We start from the raw sequence: 20082 nt of genomic DNA, 5'->3' as shown, positions 1-20082 counted from the left end.
TTCGGCGGAACCTTAGATGTGCGCCATCAGAGACAAGAAGGGTGGTTCGCGCCAGTCAAAGCAAAAGCATCCACACCCACGAGGGACACCGATCGGGGACAGAAGGCACACCTCTTGTGTTCGTGCGGGTTGGAAACGGGAGCCCCAATTCTCCTGAGCGGCGCCATCAGCACTGGCCGCGTCTGTCTCTGAGAATTTGTAGCGACCGCCAGGGAGGTGGAGACAATGCCACACGATTCCAGAGTTCCCGTTTCACTGGGCACTTCCTGCCAGGGCCTCTGCCATGTGCTCAGCAAGGAATCGAGTCCCCGGGCAGCACACTTACCAACAAGGCCCACGTTAGGGAAACGTTTATGACTATGTGAGATGCTGAACGAATCTTAAATAGGTAGGTTTACACACGGATGTACGGGCTGCGTTTTAAACACTTTCGCTACCTGACTGCAATACGGTGCTAATTATCCTGAAATCCTTTTTCCGTGTTGTGTCAGCTGTGGTGCAGGCTCGCTGGGCTACACTGGGCAGGGTCTAGACTCGCAGCCAGCTGCCGACACGTCCAAAAGCCACGTGCCTTTCCGCTTCCCCCAGTAAATAAGTGGTGTGAACTTACGACAAGAAGTGGGGAGGGAGAAGGAAAAAAGCGGAAACCGTTTCTCCTGAATTTTGGTAAATTCTCCTAAGTTCCAGAATTGTCTCTTCCCAAAGCATCAGCTGAGCGGTTTAAACAGCGTGATTTCCAGGCAATGACGTAACACACGGCGGACGGTTTTTGCTCTCTGGGGGCAGACTTTATATCACCCTGCCTAGTAAATTCTCACCACCAACAATGAGCATCTCTTCTTCAGAATAAGTTACAGAATATGCCCCGGCATCGGCAACGATTACAGTCAGATGTCACTGACTGTAAGTTTAACGAAGACAATGAAATATCCAAGCCTAGCACTAGGACGACTACGTTCTGGTATTAAGTGGGGTCAAAAGTAATTTTTCATCCGGTCCCACCTCCCCTCTGTCTCCACACCTACAAACACACCCAAATGGGAGGACAATAGATTAGTTAGTGGTAAAATACACACACTAAGCGTTAGCTGGAAGTCTTTTCAGAGACGCACATGCACAACAGAGTTTGCGGCAAAACAAAACGCGGTCACTGGTGCCATCTTTGAAGAACACACAAGATAACAGTACAGTGACTTTCTGACTCATCTGGATTAACAAGGTATGCGGAAGAAAGGCCACCATATTACTTGCGAGAAAAGCGTTCATTATTTTTTCACACATTCCGTTACATTTTAGAGATTAATACGTTTTTAAACTGAAGGTTTCTGGAACTTCGTATCTCCTTCCTGATGGAAAGAAAGTTTGTGTCTTTAATCGATCACTGTATAGAACCCAGAAGACATAATCTGGAATTTGTGGCAATATATTTTCTTACCTTCATGACCAATCAAGCATTTAAGAACTCAAATCATGCTCTTTCTCATCAACTAGAACATTATACTTGTAGACGCGCATAAGATATTGTGTATGTTATCAAATCCTTATTTCATTTATGAAATGCCTTCCGTTTTTTCTTCCTGGGCACTTAAACGCTTCACTCCTGACCCTGTCTGTATCCGAATCCACAAGGGTAATTTGTTTTATGCAGTCCTCAACTTCCCCTATCCAAAGAATCGGGTCTGTCGCGACACCAAACAACAGATTTTCAACACAATGTCATATGTGCGACAACACCGTATAAACGAGACACGTGAACTTTGTTTTCGTGAGGAAACGTGAAGATAGGAACACGGACGTTGACCTGTGGGCTGTGACTTTCCTCCTCAGTAACCGGTAGAGGTGCCATCCAGGAGCTCCGCGAGGTTAGCAGAGGCTCCACAGAGATCTGGAAAAAAAAAAAACAAACCAAGAAAAGTCACATAGCATCACTAACCCATCTCACACCAGCGCGTGAGTCACGGACTTTCTGCAAGAAACACAGTTTTGAGGGAAGCACGTTTTAAAAACTTTTTTATCGTGGAAATTTTCAAACACACACACCTCCTCCCCGGTACCCCAAACGTGGCCTCCACACCTGCCAAGGCTCTGTTATCTTTGCTGCCGTCCTCCAGAATTTTTTCCGGAGTATTTTAAAACCAAAGCCCAGGGAGCGTGTCACTTTGCCCATGGCCTTGGGGGTGTTTAAGAAATGCCTTAAATAGAGGCGCAGCACGCTTGGCATTTAACCCAAGGAGCAGAGAGGCAAGGAGGGGGCTCTGAGACGCTCCACTTTGCCAACTGGAAGCAATTAACATCCGCCCTCTCCAGAAAGGCTACGATTCTTTTTACTCCATAATTTATCAAAAACAGGAAAAAGACGAGGTTTTGAAAGTAATTATTTTGTGTAATATAATTCAACACCTCCGTTTGCGTAGGGAAGTCTGCACGAAGAGGTAAAAATGCTTTTTCTTTAGACGGAAGCCGAACATCTCAAGATACCTGGTCCTTTACTCCATAGGTCGCATTCACAAGGATCACGCGTCAGATTCCTCAGTCTCACGTTTTCAGGGTTAAGATTTAGGAGCGGAGCAGAAGTGACACGTACCCAGAATATATTCGTGTATTTACATTTAGGCCCTCACACTCCAGCTAATGAACGCCTCCACAAAAGTGAGAGGATCCATCCATTCCCAACCCAGAGTGGTACACCCTCCACCATCTGTGGGACACAGCTACCCTTTTAATCATGACCTTCTATCTTATTCAGATTTTAAAGCATCGTTTGGACTTCAAGACGTTAAACTGACAGTGTGGCCGGGGTAAGTGCCACAAAATATTCCACCAGGAAGATCGAATACACTCACTTCTCTTTTTTTGCCTGGGGACAAACGACGACGACGACAGATTGTCTATCAGGTAGTCCCATTGCTCCGTCTCACACCCCAAGAGCAGGATGTATTTGACGCCTTTTCTTTTATGCAGTGCAGAGCGGTGAAGAGGTATCCACAGACCCGTCTGCGATGCTATCGTCTTTCACCGAGGTTTTCTTTATGCGTTCAAGGCAGGGTGCATACGTTCACGAAAACCTCACTGATGGGGCCTTTTTAAATCCAGATGGTCATCGCGAATGTAATATGCGTTTTCTCCATGGTCCCCCACGTACTGGTCTGCGCACGGGGAGTAAACTGGACAGTCCTGTTAGGGTCCAGCGTCAATGAACTAGATGGGAAGAAGGTTTCACAACGTACACACGTATCAGATCGCCATGGTGCACATGTGAAACGCCTTACAGTTTATACGTCCATCAAAGCCCAATAAAGCCGAGGCTTTAAAATCCGCGAACGTGCTTTCATGTGCTCCTACGTAATTACCGAGAAGAGGGTGAAACGATCTACCCTCAAGAGAGAGAAAAGCAAAATTCATATATATACACATATAACACACACGTGTGCACACAGGCACACGCACGTATAGGTGAAGTGTACACAAAGTGTAAAAAGGAGCCGCCCTTCCGATTAAACGTCTAGTTCTAGAACCATCTATTTAAAAAAAACCGATCCCCCTAAAAGCAGAACGTACACACTCCAGCAGCCGTCAGTGCAGCGCCTTGGACACAGCACGCTCTGCCTTGGGGGATGGTCACCGGTGAATGCGGCCTCGCGGCCTCCAGCACACAAGACACACACACACACACACACACACACACACACACACACACGGCCCTGTCTTTAAAACGTTTTAAATCACGGAGCTCAATCGTAGCAAAGTTTCGGACAACAGCGTGGGAGTTTTTCTACAACACGAGAGTGTCACCTTTTCCACAGGAATCCGAAAGCCTTCCAACCTGTGAAAACACATGCTTCTTTGTCGCCGTGGTCACCGAGGGCGAGTGTCCTCACTGACGCGTGGCTTTCGGTTTTCTGGCGATAATTTTTAAGTGTGAAAAAGGCGACCTCGTTGAGTGGCGCTAACTTACTTCGATGGCGGGGACTTTGGGCTGGGAGGGAGTCTAGCCTCTTTGTAAGGTGACCGTGTTCTCACTTTTTAATTTACGGATGGTTTACAACAGCCACGAGGATGCTTCACGGGGAAACACGACCCTGAAAAGGCTCGCTAGGTTGCGGCCACGAGGCGGTGGCCCACCTTGTACTCTCAGCAGCTCGGAGGGGCCGACGCTTTACAGTGGAAATACTTCAGTTTTTAAACAACCAAATGCTATTAAGACTCCGTAAGCTGAGGTTTTCTTTCCTGCGTAAATCTTAGGGTTTTGCCTTACACTCACGCTTTCTCGGGGCTAACGTTAATGCTCAGTTCCAGGGACCAATATGCAGAAGCAATGAAAAGGCAGTCACTATTACTAAAATTAAGTCAAACTGCTGCATTTAGGAAGAGGGTCTCTCCCCAGAATCTTGTCATTATTTGGGGCCACCGCTGCCCGGAAGAGTTGGTGAAACTTTCTCAGGCCCTTCTGTGAGGTCCGAACAGGTGTTTAGAGAGCAAACCAGTGGCCCTTGCCATAGGTGATTGTGACAAGCCCAGACCCTCTGTGACAGAAAAATAGGAAAAGAGGTATTTCCAATAGCGCGCATCCCATTTTTGCTCGTATCTTCAAGCACGTGCCCATCTCTGAATCGTTCGCAAAACTTCGAAAATATCGAGCCTACTTTCTTTGGAAAATCGTGGCTACGCACTTATTGATGGGAGGCTCACGAAAGCAACCTTTCGTGTCTGAGCTCAGTGAGATGGCTCTCCGGGCCCTGAGCAGTCCCGAGTGTCTCCTTCTACGGTGCTCTTCAAACCCCCAACCAAACTGGATCATCTTTATTATTATTTTTTTTCAAACTGGATTTTAAAAAGAAAACAACCCCATTATCTACTCAGAGGAAGAAAACTTCTTCCTGTTGATGTGGCTTTGTCACTTTCTCGTTTAATAACCTTTGATGACAGAAAAACGTTTCTCCACAGATGGGCAGTAACTCTTATTTCAAGGACTGGGGCACTAAAGTGGATACTGTGGAGGAAGGTACGTTACGCTTTATTAGAAACAAAAAAATTTTTTTTAAGATATCCCGGGAAAGAAACTTGAAAAAAAAATACCCAGCACCCCTCGCAAATCGGCAAAGAAAAAAAGCTTTTAAAATCTCGTACTAAATAAAGATCCCGCCTGCTATCAGTTTAGGTTCCAGGCGAGTCATAAAGAGATTCTCCATCCTGGTCCAGGAGGGAGAGAGAACCCAACCTCTCCGAGTTTGCAAACTGGAAAGAGAAAGTGCTTTGGACCCCGCCGGTGCTGATGGGCCTGGGCCCCCTTTACCGTCTTTAGACTTCCTGGCAAAGGCAGAAGAAAGCCAGCGCCCACGGAAGAGCCACCCAGCCCCGTGGTTTTGTTTATTTGTCTTCTCTCACATGGGGTCTTTCTGACTCAGTGCGGAGCCGGTGGTGGTGGTGGTGGTGGCGGGGAGGCAGCGAGGGCGGTTTGAAAAAAAGATGCTGCCGCGCCGGGTGAGGGGGGTGGGCGAGCGGAAGACACATGTTACATCAGACACAGTACCTGCTTTCTCACTGCACAGCTTGTCAGCGAGGTCGTGTGCCTCCTGGGCGATAAGTGAGAATATCTCGTCTTCATGCTCCTCTATAATAGCTTCGCACTGCGGAAACGTAATAACAACATATGTGGATAGATCCGCGCGCACAGGGCTCTCGTGAGAAGGTCGCACCAACATTTTATTAGCTAAAAACAGAAAACCGTGTTACCACCGTGGCCCGTTTTCATCAACCCCTTTGCTTTCGGGACCTCACTGCCTGGGATGGAGCCTCATCCCCAAACGTTAATTGCGTCATTTTCCTGGGACTTAACTAACCGATTAGTCGTGTTGAAAGACGAGGGTGAGGAGGAAAGCAGTTCTTTGTATCTGTGCCTCTTCGTTACATTGGAATGCGAAGAAAAGGAAGAAAGGGGTCTCCTAGGTAGAGCTGGGGAGTCTTAGCTTTCTGGTTTTGTTTGGGTTTTCTAGACTCCTTCAAAGAACCCGGCTCCTGGAGACGCTTAAACCAGTTTCCCTCAGATTTAACATAACAATCCATTTTGTGGTTTTAAAACAGAGTCTGAAGTGTGAAAACAATTAAGCTTTCTCAGCAATCAAAACAAACCTCGTCGGTTTCACTGTGGGTAACATGCTTGGCAGTGACTTGGCCAAGTTTCTTTTCAAACCATCTAGCGCTCCGTTGATAATTTCACTTTGCTTCTAGCCCCAAATCTCACTTTTCAGAGAAGAGGGAGCCCAAAGGCGCCCGGGGCATTAAAAAAATCTTAAATTCTACCTGAAGGACGCGTCTGTGCTCAAGACCCACAGGGTTACAGCTCCTGGAACCGTGAAGCTACAGGAGGGCATTCGCTTGAGACTTGGCAAAGCACAGTCCTAGTTCATTCAGCAAGACTTTAAAATTTTTCAATGGCATTTAAAAATATGCAAATTCCACCATAACGTGTTTATTTAAAACCTGTGAAATACAAGCACACGTACTCATCGGAATTCCTGTTCCAGGGTACTTTTACCTTGGAGTTATTGCCTTTACTTTGTAATTAAAATGAAATCTTCAGAAGTCAGCTAAAGCCCCTGTTTCGGGGCGTCAGCATGCCTGACATTTCGGCCAGTGTGTGAACTTAATACATTTTTTAAACAGGCTTTGCCATCACTCGGTCTGATTCAACAGCGTTAAGTAAAGCGAAATATATTGGAATCTATTTTGCCAGGCACATTCTAGCAAGCCAGAGGCCAGCATTCACTTAAAATAAACACCATACCGGACGGGAGTTTGGCATTAAGCCAACTATCATACCTAAGCCTTTGTTTAACTTAGTTTGTGCTAAAATACTTGAATTAACTCGGGAAGGAAATTCTCTGTCTTCTGTGAAGCCTGAAGGGGGAGAAGGAAAAAAAAAAAAAGATGTTTGTCACTCTTCCTCTATCATTTGGCTATAAATATTTGAAAACGACATTCATTCTAATTTGGATTTTAACCTAGGAGCCACCACCCCTGATTCCTTCTGTGGGAACCTGGAAGAGACCTGCCTCGGCAAGGGGGGCCACTGAGACCCCTCTCTGAGCCCCACAGGGGCAGAGCAGGCGCGACCCTCGGCTTCAAGTCGCTGGGAGCCACAACAGCACTTTCTGCGAAACACCGCCTGTCTGCACAGCCCCGTGAGGTGTCTCAAAGGCAACTTCCCAAATGCATGGTCAACACTGACGCCGCCGCGGGACCACAGAGCAGCCAGATAACCTTTTAATGTTCAAGGTCTGGAAACTCAACCACAACCCAAGCAAACGGCCAAAAAGAATACCCCAAATGGTGTTCCTGGCGCGTGGGATTCACCTGCGAAGAATGGGAGCTTACCGCGAATTTCAAAGGTCTGTAAGCATCAGAATAAAAATGGAATTTTTTAAATTCTTTGTATATTCTGTCTCCTTTCCTTGGAGCAAACCTCTTAAACTTCTTCTCCCGAGTCACGGAATCTTCTTCCAGCTGGTAGTGGTTCATCCGCTCGCACACTTGGTCCAACAGGTCTGTTAGGAAAACCTCCGAGTGGGCTAGGGGGGTCTGTGGAGACAAACGGGGCAGGAGACCTGCCTTAACGTTCACGCGGTCTTAGCAGATCGTGCGCCGGACGCGTCCGGGGCCGCGCGCCACCCCCAGGAGCGCCGGGAGGCATGACCTTCCTCGCACAATGTGCTTGCGGTTGGGTTACTTACAGAACGTGGGAAGTTCGCTTACACTGTGCTTTTGGAAAGGGGCGGGTGTTTGAAAGTGGACGTGAAGGAAACCCCTAGATTGGAACTGGAAAGTGCGCTTACACAGGTAGTCCTTTTTCAAAGTCATTGCACATGCAGAATACGGCACCGAGGACAGAAAATGGCTGTGATTATTTACTAGCCGGAAAGAGGGAGGGGGGGGAGGGGCGGAGGGGGAGGGGGAGGGGCGGAGGGGGAGCACAAGAGGGGGACCGGGAGCGAGGCAGAGACCGCGGGCCAGCGCGCCGCGTCCTTCTGGACCGGTCGGGCCGAGCCGACAGTGGCGCCCGCGGGCGCCGGTGGGGGGGGGGGGGACAGGGGTGCGCGGGACGGCCACGGGCGCGGGCTCGGGGAACAGCTGGCGCCCGTCTCCCCGCGCCCCTGTCCCTCCGGAATGCGGCGAGGATTCAGGGGACGCCCCCCCCACCCCGCCCCGGCCACCACCTCCGCCCCGCGCGGGGGTCAAAGAGCACCCCTCGCCCCTGGTAACCGACACAAAACCTCGGGGCCCGTCTAGACGGGTCAAGGTGCAGGATGCCGCGTCCCCGCGGCTCCTTCCGGAAGGGGGCGGGGACCCGCCAAGGGCGCCGCGGACGCGCCGCGCCCGGGCCTCCGCGGGCTTTCTCCCTCTCCATCCTCCGCTGATCAAAGTAGGAAGTTTGCGTGACAACCGTGGTGAAAGGGGCTGAATCGCAAATGAACTCGATTTCGGCGATGTTGATCTAGCCGGCCTCCATTGTCCCCTTTCAGGCGCAGTGTGAACCCTTCCGGTGCCGGCGACCGCGCGGCGGCGAGGCGCGCGCTCTGGGCGCACAAAGGGTCCCCGCGCCTCCCGCCCCCGGGCCGGCGTCCCCGCCGCCCCCGGGGTCCGCGAGCAGTGCGCGCGGTGGGACACAGGCCTGCAGGAGCCGGGGCAGCAAGAGAGCCGAAGACGACCGCCGCCGATGGGCGCCCAGCTGCCCCCGCCGTGTGCGCGGTAACGGAGTCCCCGCCTCTCCCCGCAAAACCCGGTTCCAGGCGCATTCTCTCCAGGCCCGGGCGCTCCCTTTTGCAACGAAACCGTTTACTCAACTGGATTAAACCACAACGCTTATCCATTCACTACAATAGCCAGTTTTTAAAAACTCGCGAGTGTGGTTTGTTGTTGTTTTCGGGTCTACAGTGAAATGACCCTAAAGGTAGTGGCTTGAAGTGTATTCCAAATACAAGCTGCATTTCACTTACACTTTTAAGTATGCCAATCAAGCCCTGTAAGTTGTAAAAACAAAACAAAACAAAAAGCACAGCAATGCGTGGGTTAGGGAACAAACTGAAAATCCGTTTTATTAACCACAGGCGCTGAGGATTAAATCTGTATTGGGTCTGTACGTTATAAAACACAGAGGTAAATTCTTAATTACAGTTAATCAAGCAGATCATTAGCTGCATGATTATGGGGTGGGTTTTTTTGCCTGCCATGCGTGTGGTTTAAGTGTATTTCCTTATCTGATACGTTTGAGATGCCTTCATGGTACTTTCTGGATGTTAGCAAAGCAGGTTTTCACTTTACAGTGATGAATACACGCTTTCACTTAAAAAAGCTAACTGAAACCCGGAAAGGCACTCTCTGTCCCCTCCGGCCCCCACCTTCCCCAGCGGAAAAGTAAACAGGGTGGGGGTGGTCGTCACCGGAGGGCAGGGGTTCAAGTCTGGAAGAGTTTGGGGGAACACTCAGCGCTGCCTTGACGGATCCCAGTACTTTCCGCTGACTGGGGACGCTCTCGAAAATGTTTTTTAAATCTGACCTCACCCACCCAGCCATGTGCAGAAACTGCCCACCGTCTCTCGTGAGCAGATCAGACGCTAGCGACCGAAAGGCCTCCTCAACTTACTTTGGAGGGGTTTTTGATTTGTTTCCCGGGGCTGGCACTATTTTAGAACAGTCCCCACTTTACAACTTTCCCCAAAACGGGATTTTTTTTCCCAGTTTTCAAAGTGTCATGCTATACGTTTGAATATACTAGTATGGTACTGTTTTAACACACATATGTTATATCAAGAGATCAACACGTGAATTTTGTTGATTTTATGAGTCTGAAGGCAAACGGGTTTGTGTGCGTGTGTGTGTGTGTGTGTTTTCCCGTCATTAGCTGGCTCTTTTGAGTAAACATTCCTTAATAGGAGGAAGTGTTTGCCTGCAGATAGCTCAGAAAATGCTTCCTCACAATCTCCGCTAAAAACAGGTAAAGGAAAAACACCCAACGTGAACTTACTAGATCTGTTTTCAGAAGACTAAGAAAAAAAAAAGGATTTTAAAATCTCAGTCAAAGCATCCGGCTTTGTGAGAAAATGCTAAAGATGTCTAAGCATCGCCGCTCTTTGCACATTGACGACGACGCACACGATTGGAGTTTAAAATGATTCCATTTAGCTGAACTGCCTTCAGTAAATTTAAAGACTGTTCACAGAATAATTGGGCCTTTTTCTCCCCCCTCAGAGTGTTTTGATTATAAGAGTGCAATAAGTATTGAGACGAGTGGAATAAAACAAAGTCTGTCTTTCTATACTATGAAGATTTTGAATAGTACTTGTCAATAAAGCAATTCCTATTGTAATCTTAGGGGAGGGTGGCCTCCACCCCGGAAGGACTGTCTCAGAGATAGTAACCTCATTACAATATGAATGAAAAAGGCCGCCAGCATTGTATCGGGAGAAAACCGATTCACGGGCACCCGGTTTTCTTATCAGCCGTTACTTTTGCGCAGGCACTCACTTGGGATACGTTATACATATAAAAGCGATCCGTTATAACTTCATCGCTATCTCAGAGCGCTGAAACCTACCTGCCACTCTGAATCCTGCTACATAGTGTCGACTTTTCTTTTTTCCCCTCAAGGCTTATTCTGACCATGTGCTTATTCTGTGAGCAATGAAACGGAGCAATGAAGCGGAGGGAAGTACCCATATCCCAATGTGAAAGCGGGGAAAAAAGTCTCTGGAAGTTTTGGCTCTGGAAGGCCGGAGGGTGGGGTTCATTCCAGACCCCGTGAGCCACATTCCTAACGGTTCCAGGGCGCCTCCGTGCGCGTTCATTACTGTGTCTCTGTTAATCTTGTAGCAAATTTCTTGCTTGATAGCTATCACAATTAGGCAGGAACACAATTATGTTACGACGCACGATTGGACGCGGAAATGCCCTTGTGCTCTGTCTGTGGTTTTCATAACAGTCTGGCAATCTCAAATAAATCTCACTTATCTTTATCGTTATCTTGAGTGTTCCTCAGATAGGAACCCAGGACTTAACCTGCTTAGCGACTGATAATTGATTTCACATTGTTGCAAAGATTCCCCTTCTGGAGGTTTAGTTAATGTCGAGATTGTAATTGCACTCTGGCAAATATTGCATCTGGCTTAATCACTAACTTTCCATCCATAAAAATATTGAAATCGCTTCTGATATTAGTTAAAAGTCAATATTTAGAAGTGAAAATTCAAGCCTCCTTTGCTCTAGGCGACAACAGGGTAAGCATACATTCGGAAACTTGTAAGATGGTGAGATATATAATTAGCTTTTATGTTAATTGACTGTTATGAGTTTGTTGTAGGACAATTCTTCATATAATATGCAGATAGCATTGGCTGTTTAGTTTTATTAGACAATATAATTAGAAAGCTAAAGGAGCTCATTTCGATGAGAAGTAATAGAAGCTGATAAATTTCCCAGTGTTCTGTGTATCAGAAGTGAATTCCATCTGGATTTAGTCAATAACAGAGATTTCAAGTAGCCTTTGTTTAGAGAACTGAAGGCAGCCCACAGATAACAGAACTAATATAGTTTTTCCAGTTACCATCAATTCAGTGTGAAAACAGGTGAATTTCTACAATCAATAAAACCTTGGGGACAAAACTACAAAGATTTCGGCACAGTTTGTCACAAAGACACAGGAAATTTACGTACATAACATCACACTTTCACCTTCCGCAACTGGAATAAGGAAAAGAGTCTTTCCTCTTCTTACTTATGGACATGTTGCGTTATATCAAGTGTATGTTCAGGTTGGCAGGAAAACCGAAAGAATGAAATAAGAACATTTTGATTTGGGGGTAAATTTTCCTACAATTCAAAACTGCGTGAGTTTCGATCACATTTTTTTTTTTTTTAATTCTGGAGCCTTTTTCCAACTTACCAGGGATAAAACAGAATCAGAGAAAAATTGCGTAATGCACCATCACTGATGAGCTCCAAATGGGGTCATCAAACACAATTTGACCTTTTCCTGAAGTTTAAAAAAGCTCTGCTTTCATTGGCAAATGCAAAATTGGCCCTGCCGCTTGGTTTCCTACCCTAAAAAAGTCTTCCACCAAAAACTTTAATTTGCAAACATTTTAGGTAAAGTGAAAACAAAATGCACTTATCCATATGAAAACGTCGCGACTTTTCCATCTTTTAAACGAATCAGCCCTTCCCACAGTGGAGCCGTGCCCTCCACCGGCGTGCCCCGGAAGGATTCTGCAGATTAAAAAACAACAACAAAAAAAAGTGAATGGAAAAGTGCATGAAAGGAGACGAGAGCACCGTGGCGTTCCTAGAGTAAGATGCGAATCTGTCCATTCATGCCACGAATTCCGGTCCGTCTCCGTGCCAGGTCATTCTTGAGGCTTGGGGGGGGCCTCCTCTGTGGTTCTGAATAAAAACGAAGGTACTTGGGGGAGCCTGTGTGCCCGGGAGAGGCCCAGCGAACGCTAGCGAACTGTGATGTGACTCCTGGTCTGTCGGCAGAGCTGAAGGTCACATAAGTGCAGAATCGGTGCTCCTGGTTCACAGTTTTCCGCCCTCCCCCCAAGTCTGCATCCCTCGCTACCTTGTCACGGAAAACAGGAAGGGATTGAGTGGTTGTGTTTCTGGGCACCGTCACGCAAGGGAAAAGGTGAGACCCCACGTTTGTGGGATGTGGGGCGGCATTTCCCAGCTTTGTGGGCAAACGGTACCAGTTCCTTAGAAAGCGTTGGCGGGCTCAGGGGAGGAGGGACGGAGAAATGGGACCACAAGAACCTGAGTTGTTCCGTGTCCACGGATGTGGACACGCCCACGCACACACAGTGGTTTCCACGGACCAGAAAGACAGCGCTGTTTTTCTTTAAAACCATTTTTAATAGGAAAAGTAACATAGTCATTTGATTGGAAAAAAAAAAAAAACATTCAAAAGGAACAAAAGGGCAGAGTAAAAAGTGAGGCTGATACCCGGGACCCTATGGCCCAGCTCTCCCCCAGGGCCAGGAACCTTCCCCCTGCACATCCATGTGAATGTGTGTCTGCACGTGTGTGTGTGTGTGTCACGAGCATTTGTGAGCACCCTGTCCCCTTGGTACCCAGGCTAGGGCACAGCACTGGGCCTTGGTGACCCCATCCCCCCGCTCCTGGACTTGAGGGCACTGGAGCTTGGAGACCTCGCAGCCAACCCCCTTCTCGCCAGGGGAGGGGGCAGGCACAGAGTGGGGGGGACGGAGCCAGGGTCAGAACCCAGCCACGGGACGTGGTCGGCCAGGCCTCAGGGAAGCCTGTTTCCTAACCACCTTCAGCCGAAGCCACATGCCATATCCTCCCCAGGTGACCAGGTAGGGGCACTCTTTGGGGCTGAGTTGTGTCCCCTAAATTCCTACGTTGAAGCCCCGACCCTCAGGACCTCACAACGTGGCCTTATTTGGAGACAGGACCTTCACAGAAGTCGTTAAGGTAAAATGAGGTCACCAGGGTGGCCCCGATCCAGTGTGACCGGTGTCCCTATAAGAAGAAGAGGTCAGGACACAGACACACAGAGGGACGGCCACGTGAGGACACAAGACAGCCGTCCACACGATGGCGGGAGAGGCCTCGGGAGGAACTGGCCCTGCCCACACCTCGGTCTTGGAATTTCCAGCCTCTAGAACTGTGAGACGCTACCCCGCAAATACATCTTCGGTACCTTGTGGTGGCGGCCGGACCCGCAAATACAGTCACAGACCATGAGGTCCCCACCCTGAAGTCCTGCTACAACAGCCCAAGCCCATCAAACCGAAGATTTGCAGAGAGCTCGACGGGCTGGCTACCGCAAGGAGGCCCTGGCTCTGAACAGCACGAGGTGCGCGCCCGGCGACCCCATCCCCCTCTGTCACGTCGCCGCGCTGAGTGGGCAGGGCCCCCGCACATCTCCCCTGCGTGGCCCGGCCAGCCGCTGGCTTCTCCATTCTTCCAGGGTCTTGGCCTGTAAGGCTGGGACGAAAGTGACACCCCGGCGGTGTCTCTGATCAGGTCAAGCGACTGGAGTGACATCCTCCCAGAGCCCAACGAATAAACGTAAAGAGCTGTGATTACTCTCCCTTCGACGGGTGCTGTTTGAGTCCGTCGACGTCTTGAGCGGGACGCCAACTTCAGGAGCGGAGACTGATTTCTGTGCTCTCCTTACTGTTGGGCTGGAGGGAGGGGGCCGAGTCCTTTAGGTGCGGAGGACGGGTGGGTGACCTCCCCGGCGGTGCGGACCTCTGCGAAGCTCTCCTTGCCGCTTCCCCTCCTGTCCACTCAGAATGTGAGGGCCGCCAGGATGGGCACCTAGACCCTTGGCGCTCAAGGCGTGGTCCAGCAGCACTGGTGTCCGGGGCCCCGTTCCCACCCGGAACTGCTGGGTCCCGCTCTGCCTGGGAAGGGCGTCTAGACCCTTGGCACTCAAGGCGTGGTCCTGGACCAGCAGCACAGGGAAGTTGAGGCCTCGCGGCTCAGAGTCCTGAGCACGGTGCCTGCGGTGGAGACAAGCGTGTAGAGAGCTGCCCGAGCTGGCGTCAGAGAAGCCGGGCTTTTATTCACCGCTGCTGCGCTCCCCCTGGAGACTGGAGGGCGGGCCACGCGGTCAGCGGTCTGGCTACAAGGCGAGTCTTCAGAAACGCGGTGTGGGACGGCCTGAAAAAGGTGCCTCTGTCCTCAGACCCAAACCGCACGCGGACAGCACCTCCGGGAGAGCCAAATGCGCCCATTCTCCCGGCGAGGGCTGAATGTGATGAGGCACCGTCTTGCGGATTCGAAAACACGCTTCCAGACCCGAGCTCTTTCGCCAAGAAACCGTGAGCGGCAAAAGGCGATGAAGGGTATCACCGATCCTTGGCGCCTGTGGTCCCGGCAGGACCTTTCACTATGTCACGGGGCTGAACGTTCTCCGGAACATCGCAGAGCTCGTTCTCTGAGCTCACGTGGCATGCTCTTTCTCTCACGCATTTCCAATCTTCCCTCTGTTCTCCAGACCCACCCCAGGCGGGTGAGCCATGTGCCAAGACGGGCTCTGCTCCCGGGGGCTGGGAGCCGGAACGCACGACCTCCCGCGGGCCCGGGGGGGGGGGGGCGCAGGAGGAAGGACGGCGGCAGGAGAGAAGGCGCCGTTTTCTCTGGCGCCCCCAGTGCGAGTCATCCGATGCCAGCGGCTTGGAAACACTGAGGGTGCTGCTCCCCACCCCACCCCCCCCACCGGACGCAGAAAGTTCGGTCTCCGAAACACCTGGTCTCTCCAGCAGCCATGCAGGGGGAGGTGACCGCCCGTGGTCTAGCCTAGACGCGAACCAGGGGGTCAAGAGGAAACCCCCAAGGGTTTGAGGACACCACCAGGCCTCAGGGCCAGAAGGGATTCCCGTGTGTCCTTGCCGATCTGGCGGCTCTCGGACGCCAGTCGTCTGCCATGTCTCTGGCCTGGAAAGAACGGGGCCAGCGTGGGAGACCAAACCCAGCCCGCCCCTGTGGCAGCGAAATGGAGACGACTAGTGAATCCACTTGGTTCTCGTTAAAGAAGCGCTTTTGTTGGCTTCGCTTGCTTTTCCCTCCTTCGGCGATCCCCGAGCCTTCGTCAGTCCGCGTGCCCGCAAGGTAGATGTTCAGCAACGCGCTGCTTTTACTCGCGCCACGGGACCCACGCGTGGCCGCAAACCCTGTCCCCCTCCAGCGCACGCCAGCCCTGGCCGTAGCCCCGCTCTTGTGTCCCCGCTCGGGGACGGCAGAGGCAGAGCATCCCTGAGACCTTCCGGCCCGTCTCACGGCCCCTTGACCTTGGGACACTGAGGGAACCACCAGCACTTGAAACATTATGGGTAACTCCTCCGCTCTGTGCTCCTGGATCCTTTTCTCAGGACGGGGTCCCAAACGTCAGGTAACGACGTCATCCTTGATACGCGTTTCCACGTGTTTCGGTCTCAACCCGGCCGCGTGTGCTCAGCACACTGAACCCAGCCCGGCTAATCACAGAAAGACATCTCTAGAAATAAACTCTGAGCCAACTCGCTGGACTTCTCTGATGGCTTCCCTGAGGAGAGACGGCGCCACAGGCTGCCCGCGTCCTGAGGGTCCTCCGGTCTCCCCTCTTCAGTCCAGCTTGAGAGCAGATGGTGGGGGACCCAGAGCTCAGATCCCTCGCCTCGCGGCAGGAGGCACGGACCCACGCTAGAGGCGGCCCTCAGAGCCACAGTGACCGCCAGCTTCCGCACGACTTCTCGCGGCCACGGTGGCCTCTGCTTTCTGACGTCCATAGACAGGAGATTCTTTTGCTCCGTTGCAACTGAATTGGTTTTTCACTTCTTAAAAATTACTAATCCCAAGAGATAATGTGAAATCTGTGCCTTCCTGAGTCTCCTGGATTGGGGTAAATATTATCTTTCTGCTAGTTAGTACTCGGACCGGAGAAGAAGGTTATGCTTCTGTTTTTTTAAACAAGCATGAGATTAAAAAAATTTTTTTTTCTTTCATGTTTATTTATACTTGAGAGAGAGACAGAATGCGAGCGGAGGTCGGGGTGGGGGGGAGGGCAGAGAGAGAGGGAGACACAGAATCCAAAGCAGGCTCCAGGCTCTGAGCTGTCAGCACAGAGCTTGACGCGGGGCTCGAACCCACAGACCGCGAGATCATGACCCGAGCCGGTTGGACGCCCAACCGCCTGAGCCACCCAGGCCCCCCGAAAGGTTATGTTTCTAAATTGAGGGTATGAAATACTCCCCCTGGAGCTCCTGGAGAGAAGAAAGCGTGGTCGGCCATTCTTCCGGGCCCCGGGGCCCCTGCTGTGGGCGCACCAGCCTTCCAGGGGGGCTTGCCAGCTGGGCCTCCGATTGCAGAGGCCGCGGGCATTTGCTGAGCCCTGGGCACTGAGCGCTGTGCTGCGGGCTGATGGCAAGGAGAGTAAGCGTGTCTCCGAACGGGCGAGGTGCCTCGCCTGCAGGAGCCCCGGGAGAGGCTGGGCGAAGAGACACCTGCCCGAGAGAGTCTAGGGCAAGTCACATACCTCCGCGGTGAAAGTGAGTCACTCGGCCGCTGTTTGTTGAACGTCTACTTCATGCCGGGTTGTGCCAGACATGAGGAGGCCACGGTGAACAAAATTAAGGTGGTCCTCGTCGTCCGGTGCCGGCGGCCTGGGCCCCCGCCTGAGGTCACACGGCGGCCGTATCGGCCTTGAGAGGAGCCCTCCCTTGGAGCTGGGGACCCCAGGCCACCACCGTCTGTTTGTGCACAGCCTGGGAGCCAAGACCGGTTCTTGCATTTATAAGTGGCAAAAAATCAAATCAAATCAAAATCAAAAGAATAGCATTTTGAGACGTGTGAAAATGATAGGAAATTCAAATTCCAGCGTCCACAATAAAGCTTCCTGGGATGCAGCCACACCCGTCCGTACACATCTCGCCCGTGGCTGCCATCCGGCCGCTGTGGCAGGGGTGAGTCGTGGCCACGGGGCCCCACAGATCCTCAAGTACTCACTGTCTGGCTCTTTCCAGAAGCCACTTGCCCAGCCCTGCTCTGCGGCCCCGCCCCTCTGCGCAGGTGGTGTTGTTCCTGCTGTTCCCTGGCCCCCTGCCTGCAGGGCATGGTCCTGTCCCCACTGCCCTGCCTGTGTCCCTCCTCCCTTCTCTGTCAACAGCCTTCCTCTCCTGCCGGACGCAGCAATAGTTCTTCTAAACAGGCTTCAGACACACGTGTGTGCACCCACACACGCGCATACTCCCGGGTGCACACGGGTGCTCACACACACGCACGCACACGTGTACTCACACACATGCACGTACTCGCGCTGCACACGTGTGCTCACACACACACGCGCACACGTGTGCTCACGCACGCATTACTCACGTGTGCACACATGCATACACATGTATACTCACACGCACACGCGCGTGCTCATGTACATGCACACACGTGTGCTCACACACATGTGTGGTCGTGCTGCACATGTGCAATCACATAACACACATGTGTGTACTCACACGCGCGCACACGTGTGTGCCCACACACGCATGTACTCGCGTGTGCACACGCGTGCACACATGAATAGACTGTGTACTCACACGCACACACGCGTGCTCACGCACGCACACGTGTGTACACACACACGTGTGTACTCACACGCACACATGCATGCACTCGTGTGCGCACACGTGTGCTCACACACACACACACACACACACACACACAGTGAGCAAGCTGCATCGCCCCGAATGGAGAGGAAAGCCATTTTTACCCAGGGCATGATGACAATGTCAGAGCAAACCCCTCCCCCCTGCCCCCAGAGCACGCTCGGTCCCCACTCGTGTCCCCCCGGGGCGGCGGCCCCGTGCCACTGAGCGGAGCCAACGCAGCGCGTGAGGGAGGGCCCTGGCCCGAGATCACAAACTAGTCTCTTCGCTGAAGCCAGAAGACGAGCAGGTCTATCTGATGCTAAAGTCCTTCTCCGAGTGTCGGGGGCCAGAGGGAGTGGCGGCTTCCCAGCCCTCACGGAATGTTCCGGGTTCTCTGCCGTCCTCCCGAGAGCTGTGCGCGTGTGTCTCTACCGCCCGGCGCACCCCCCGTGCAGCGCGTCTGGCTCCTGTAGCGTCAAGCACGTGCCCCCCAGGTCGCCGTTTCCAGGAGAGTTAGTGTCACAGACTCAGTCTCCCGTCCTGGCGATCTTTCTCGAAGGCAACCGGGGCCTCGCTTTCCCTCCGACGGCTCCCTGGAAAGAACGTTCGAAACCCGCCCGACTCCAAGCTGCCGCGCAGGAAACCCGGCCTCCCTGCGCGCAGGGCTGCGCGGCGCCCACCTGGGTCCCCACCCCTGTGTCCCGGGGGAGAAGCAGCAGCAGGCCTCTAAACGCTTCCCGTCCCCCGTCCCTTCTTCACCCGATTTGCGGATTCCAACAACCCTGATTCAGTGGAATCAGGAGCAATTAACGGGACTAGGGATTTATTAAGGATAAGTCATGCAGACAGTTTTGACAGCTTGTTTTGAGTGTGACCGAATTACAGGATGCATTATGTATTTAGGCTTTTGTGCAGCGTCTAATACCAGGCTTGCGAAATTATTCTTGCCAAATGGTCTGAACCAGCCTGGATGAGAAACGGTCTCACGTACCGGAAATGAACTCGAACATCAGAGACAAAGGGTAAATGGCAGTGAGCCGCACACCCAGACGGGGGTCAGGAGCCATGGGGGGAGGGGGGGCGTGGCGTTTCCTGAGGGGCCGTGGAGGCCAGCGGTAGGGTCTGTTGCCCTTAACACCTTTATTGCTGATCTGCAGGGAGGGGGGCGGTCCCCGCCACGGGGCCACATGAGGGGTGGGAAGCGCCAGCCCCGACCAGGTGGCCCCCCGGCCTGGCAGCTGGAGGGGGGGCTGCGAGGGGGATGCCGGCCCAGCCTTCCAGCACCCCCATCGCTCGACAGTGCCCGGGAGACACCGAGGCAGAGAAAAGAACCCACTCAGCCTCATGGGATCAGACAGACAGCCGGAAGGCTCCAGGTTGCCAACTCGAAAGCCTGTGGTGGGTGAGATTGTGTCCCCCCAGAACACGTGCTCCAGTCCAAACCCTTGGTCCCTGTGAATGCAGCCTTATTTGTCAACAGGGTCTCTGCAGACGTAATGAGCGCAGACGAGGTCACATTCGGTTAGGATGGGTTCTGACCCGATGTGACCGGGGTCACGGACCCCCGGAGAGGGGTGCCGTGTGCTCACGAGGCAGACACTGGGGGTACAGCTCCAAGCCAGGGAGCTCCAGGACTGCCAGCCACCCGCAGAAGCGGGTGAGACAGGGGACCCGCTTTTCCTGAGCACTCGAGAAGGAGCCCAGCCTGCCCACACCTCGCGCCTCCTGACCTCTGAGAAACTCAGCCTCTGTTCCAGCCTCTGTTCCGGCCGCCCAGTCTGTGGCATCTGGTCGGGCAACCCCAGGACACACACCAGTCTGGTTTCAGGCACGAAGAACTAATGAGGAGGCTCCGATGGCCCCGCCCCCCCCCCCCCCGGGCGAGAGGAGGAGCGTCCCCCCCCCCCCCCCCCGCCAGGGGAAAGTGGCCAGAGGAGGGGTCTCC

The 20082-nt window shown here is 52.3% G+C and overlaps 1 protein-coding gene across 1 annotated transcript; it reads right to left on the bottom strand.

The window, feature by feature from the left end:
• Window positions 1-1407: 1407 nt before the first annotated feature.
• Window positions 1408-7900, bottom strand: CNPY1 (canopy FGF signaling regulator 1). The gene is made up of 3 exons (XM_015078096.3): window positions 7375-7900; window positions 5531-5627; window positions 1408-1885 (listed from the first exon to the last, which is right to left on the bottom strand). The coding sequence occupies exons 1-3, from the start codon at window positions 7516-7518 to the stop codon at window positions 1824-1826; spliced, it is 303 nt and encodes a 100-aa protein (XP_014933582.3). The 5' UTR covers window positions 7519-7900; the 3' UTR covers window positions 1408-1823.
• Window positions 7901-20082: the final 12182 nt, after the last annotated feature.

The sequence above is a fragment of the Acinonyx jubatus genome, chromosome A2, assembly GCF_027475565.1.
Source record: "Acinonyx jubatus isolate Ajub_Pintada_27869175 chromosome A2, VMU_Ajub_asm_v1.0, whole genome shotgun sequence".
NCBI classification, from domain to species: Eukaryota; Metazoa; Chordata; class Mammalia; order Carnivora; family Felidae; genus Acinonyx; species Acinonyx jubatus.
This window is presented reverse-complemented; position numbering and strand designations above follow the sequence as displayed.

Coding starts and splice junctions, on each gene's coding strand:
- CNPY1 (XM_015078096.3), bottom strand. CDS start 7,518: ATGAACCACTACCAGCTGGAAGAAGATTCCGTGACTCGGGAGAAGAAG. Junction 5,628..7,374: donor ACAGACCTTTGAAATTCGCG/GTAAGCTCCCAT, acceptor ACGTTTCCGCAG/TGCGAAGCTATTATAGAGGA. Junction 1,886..5,530: donor GCTGTGCAGTGAGAAAGCAG/GTACTGTGTCTG, acceptor TTTTTTTTCCAG/ATCTCTGTGGAGCCTCTGCT.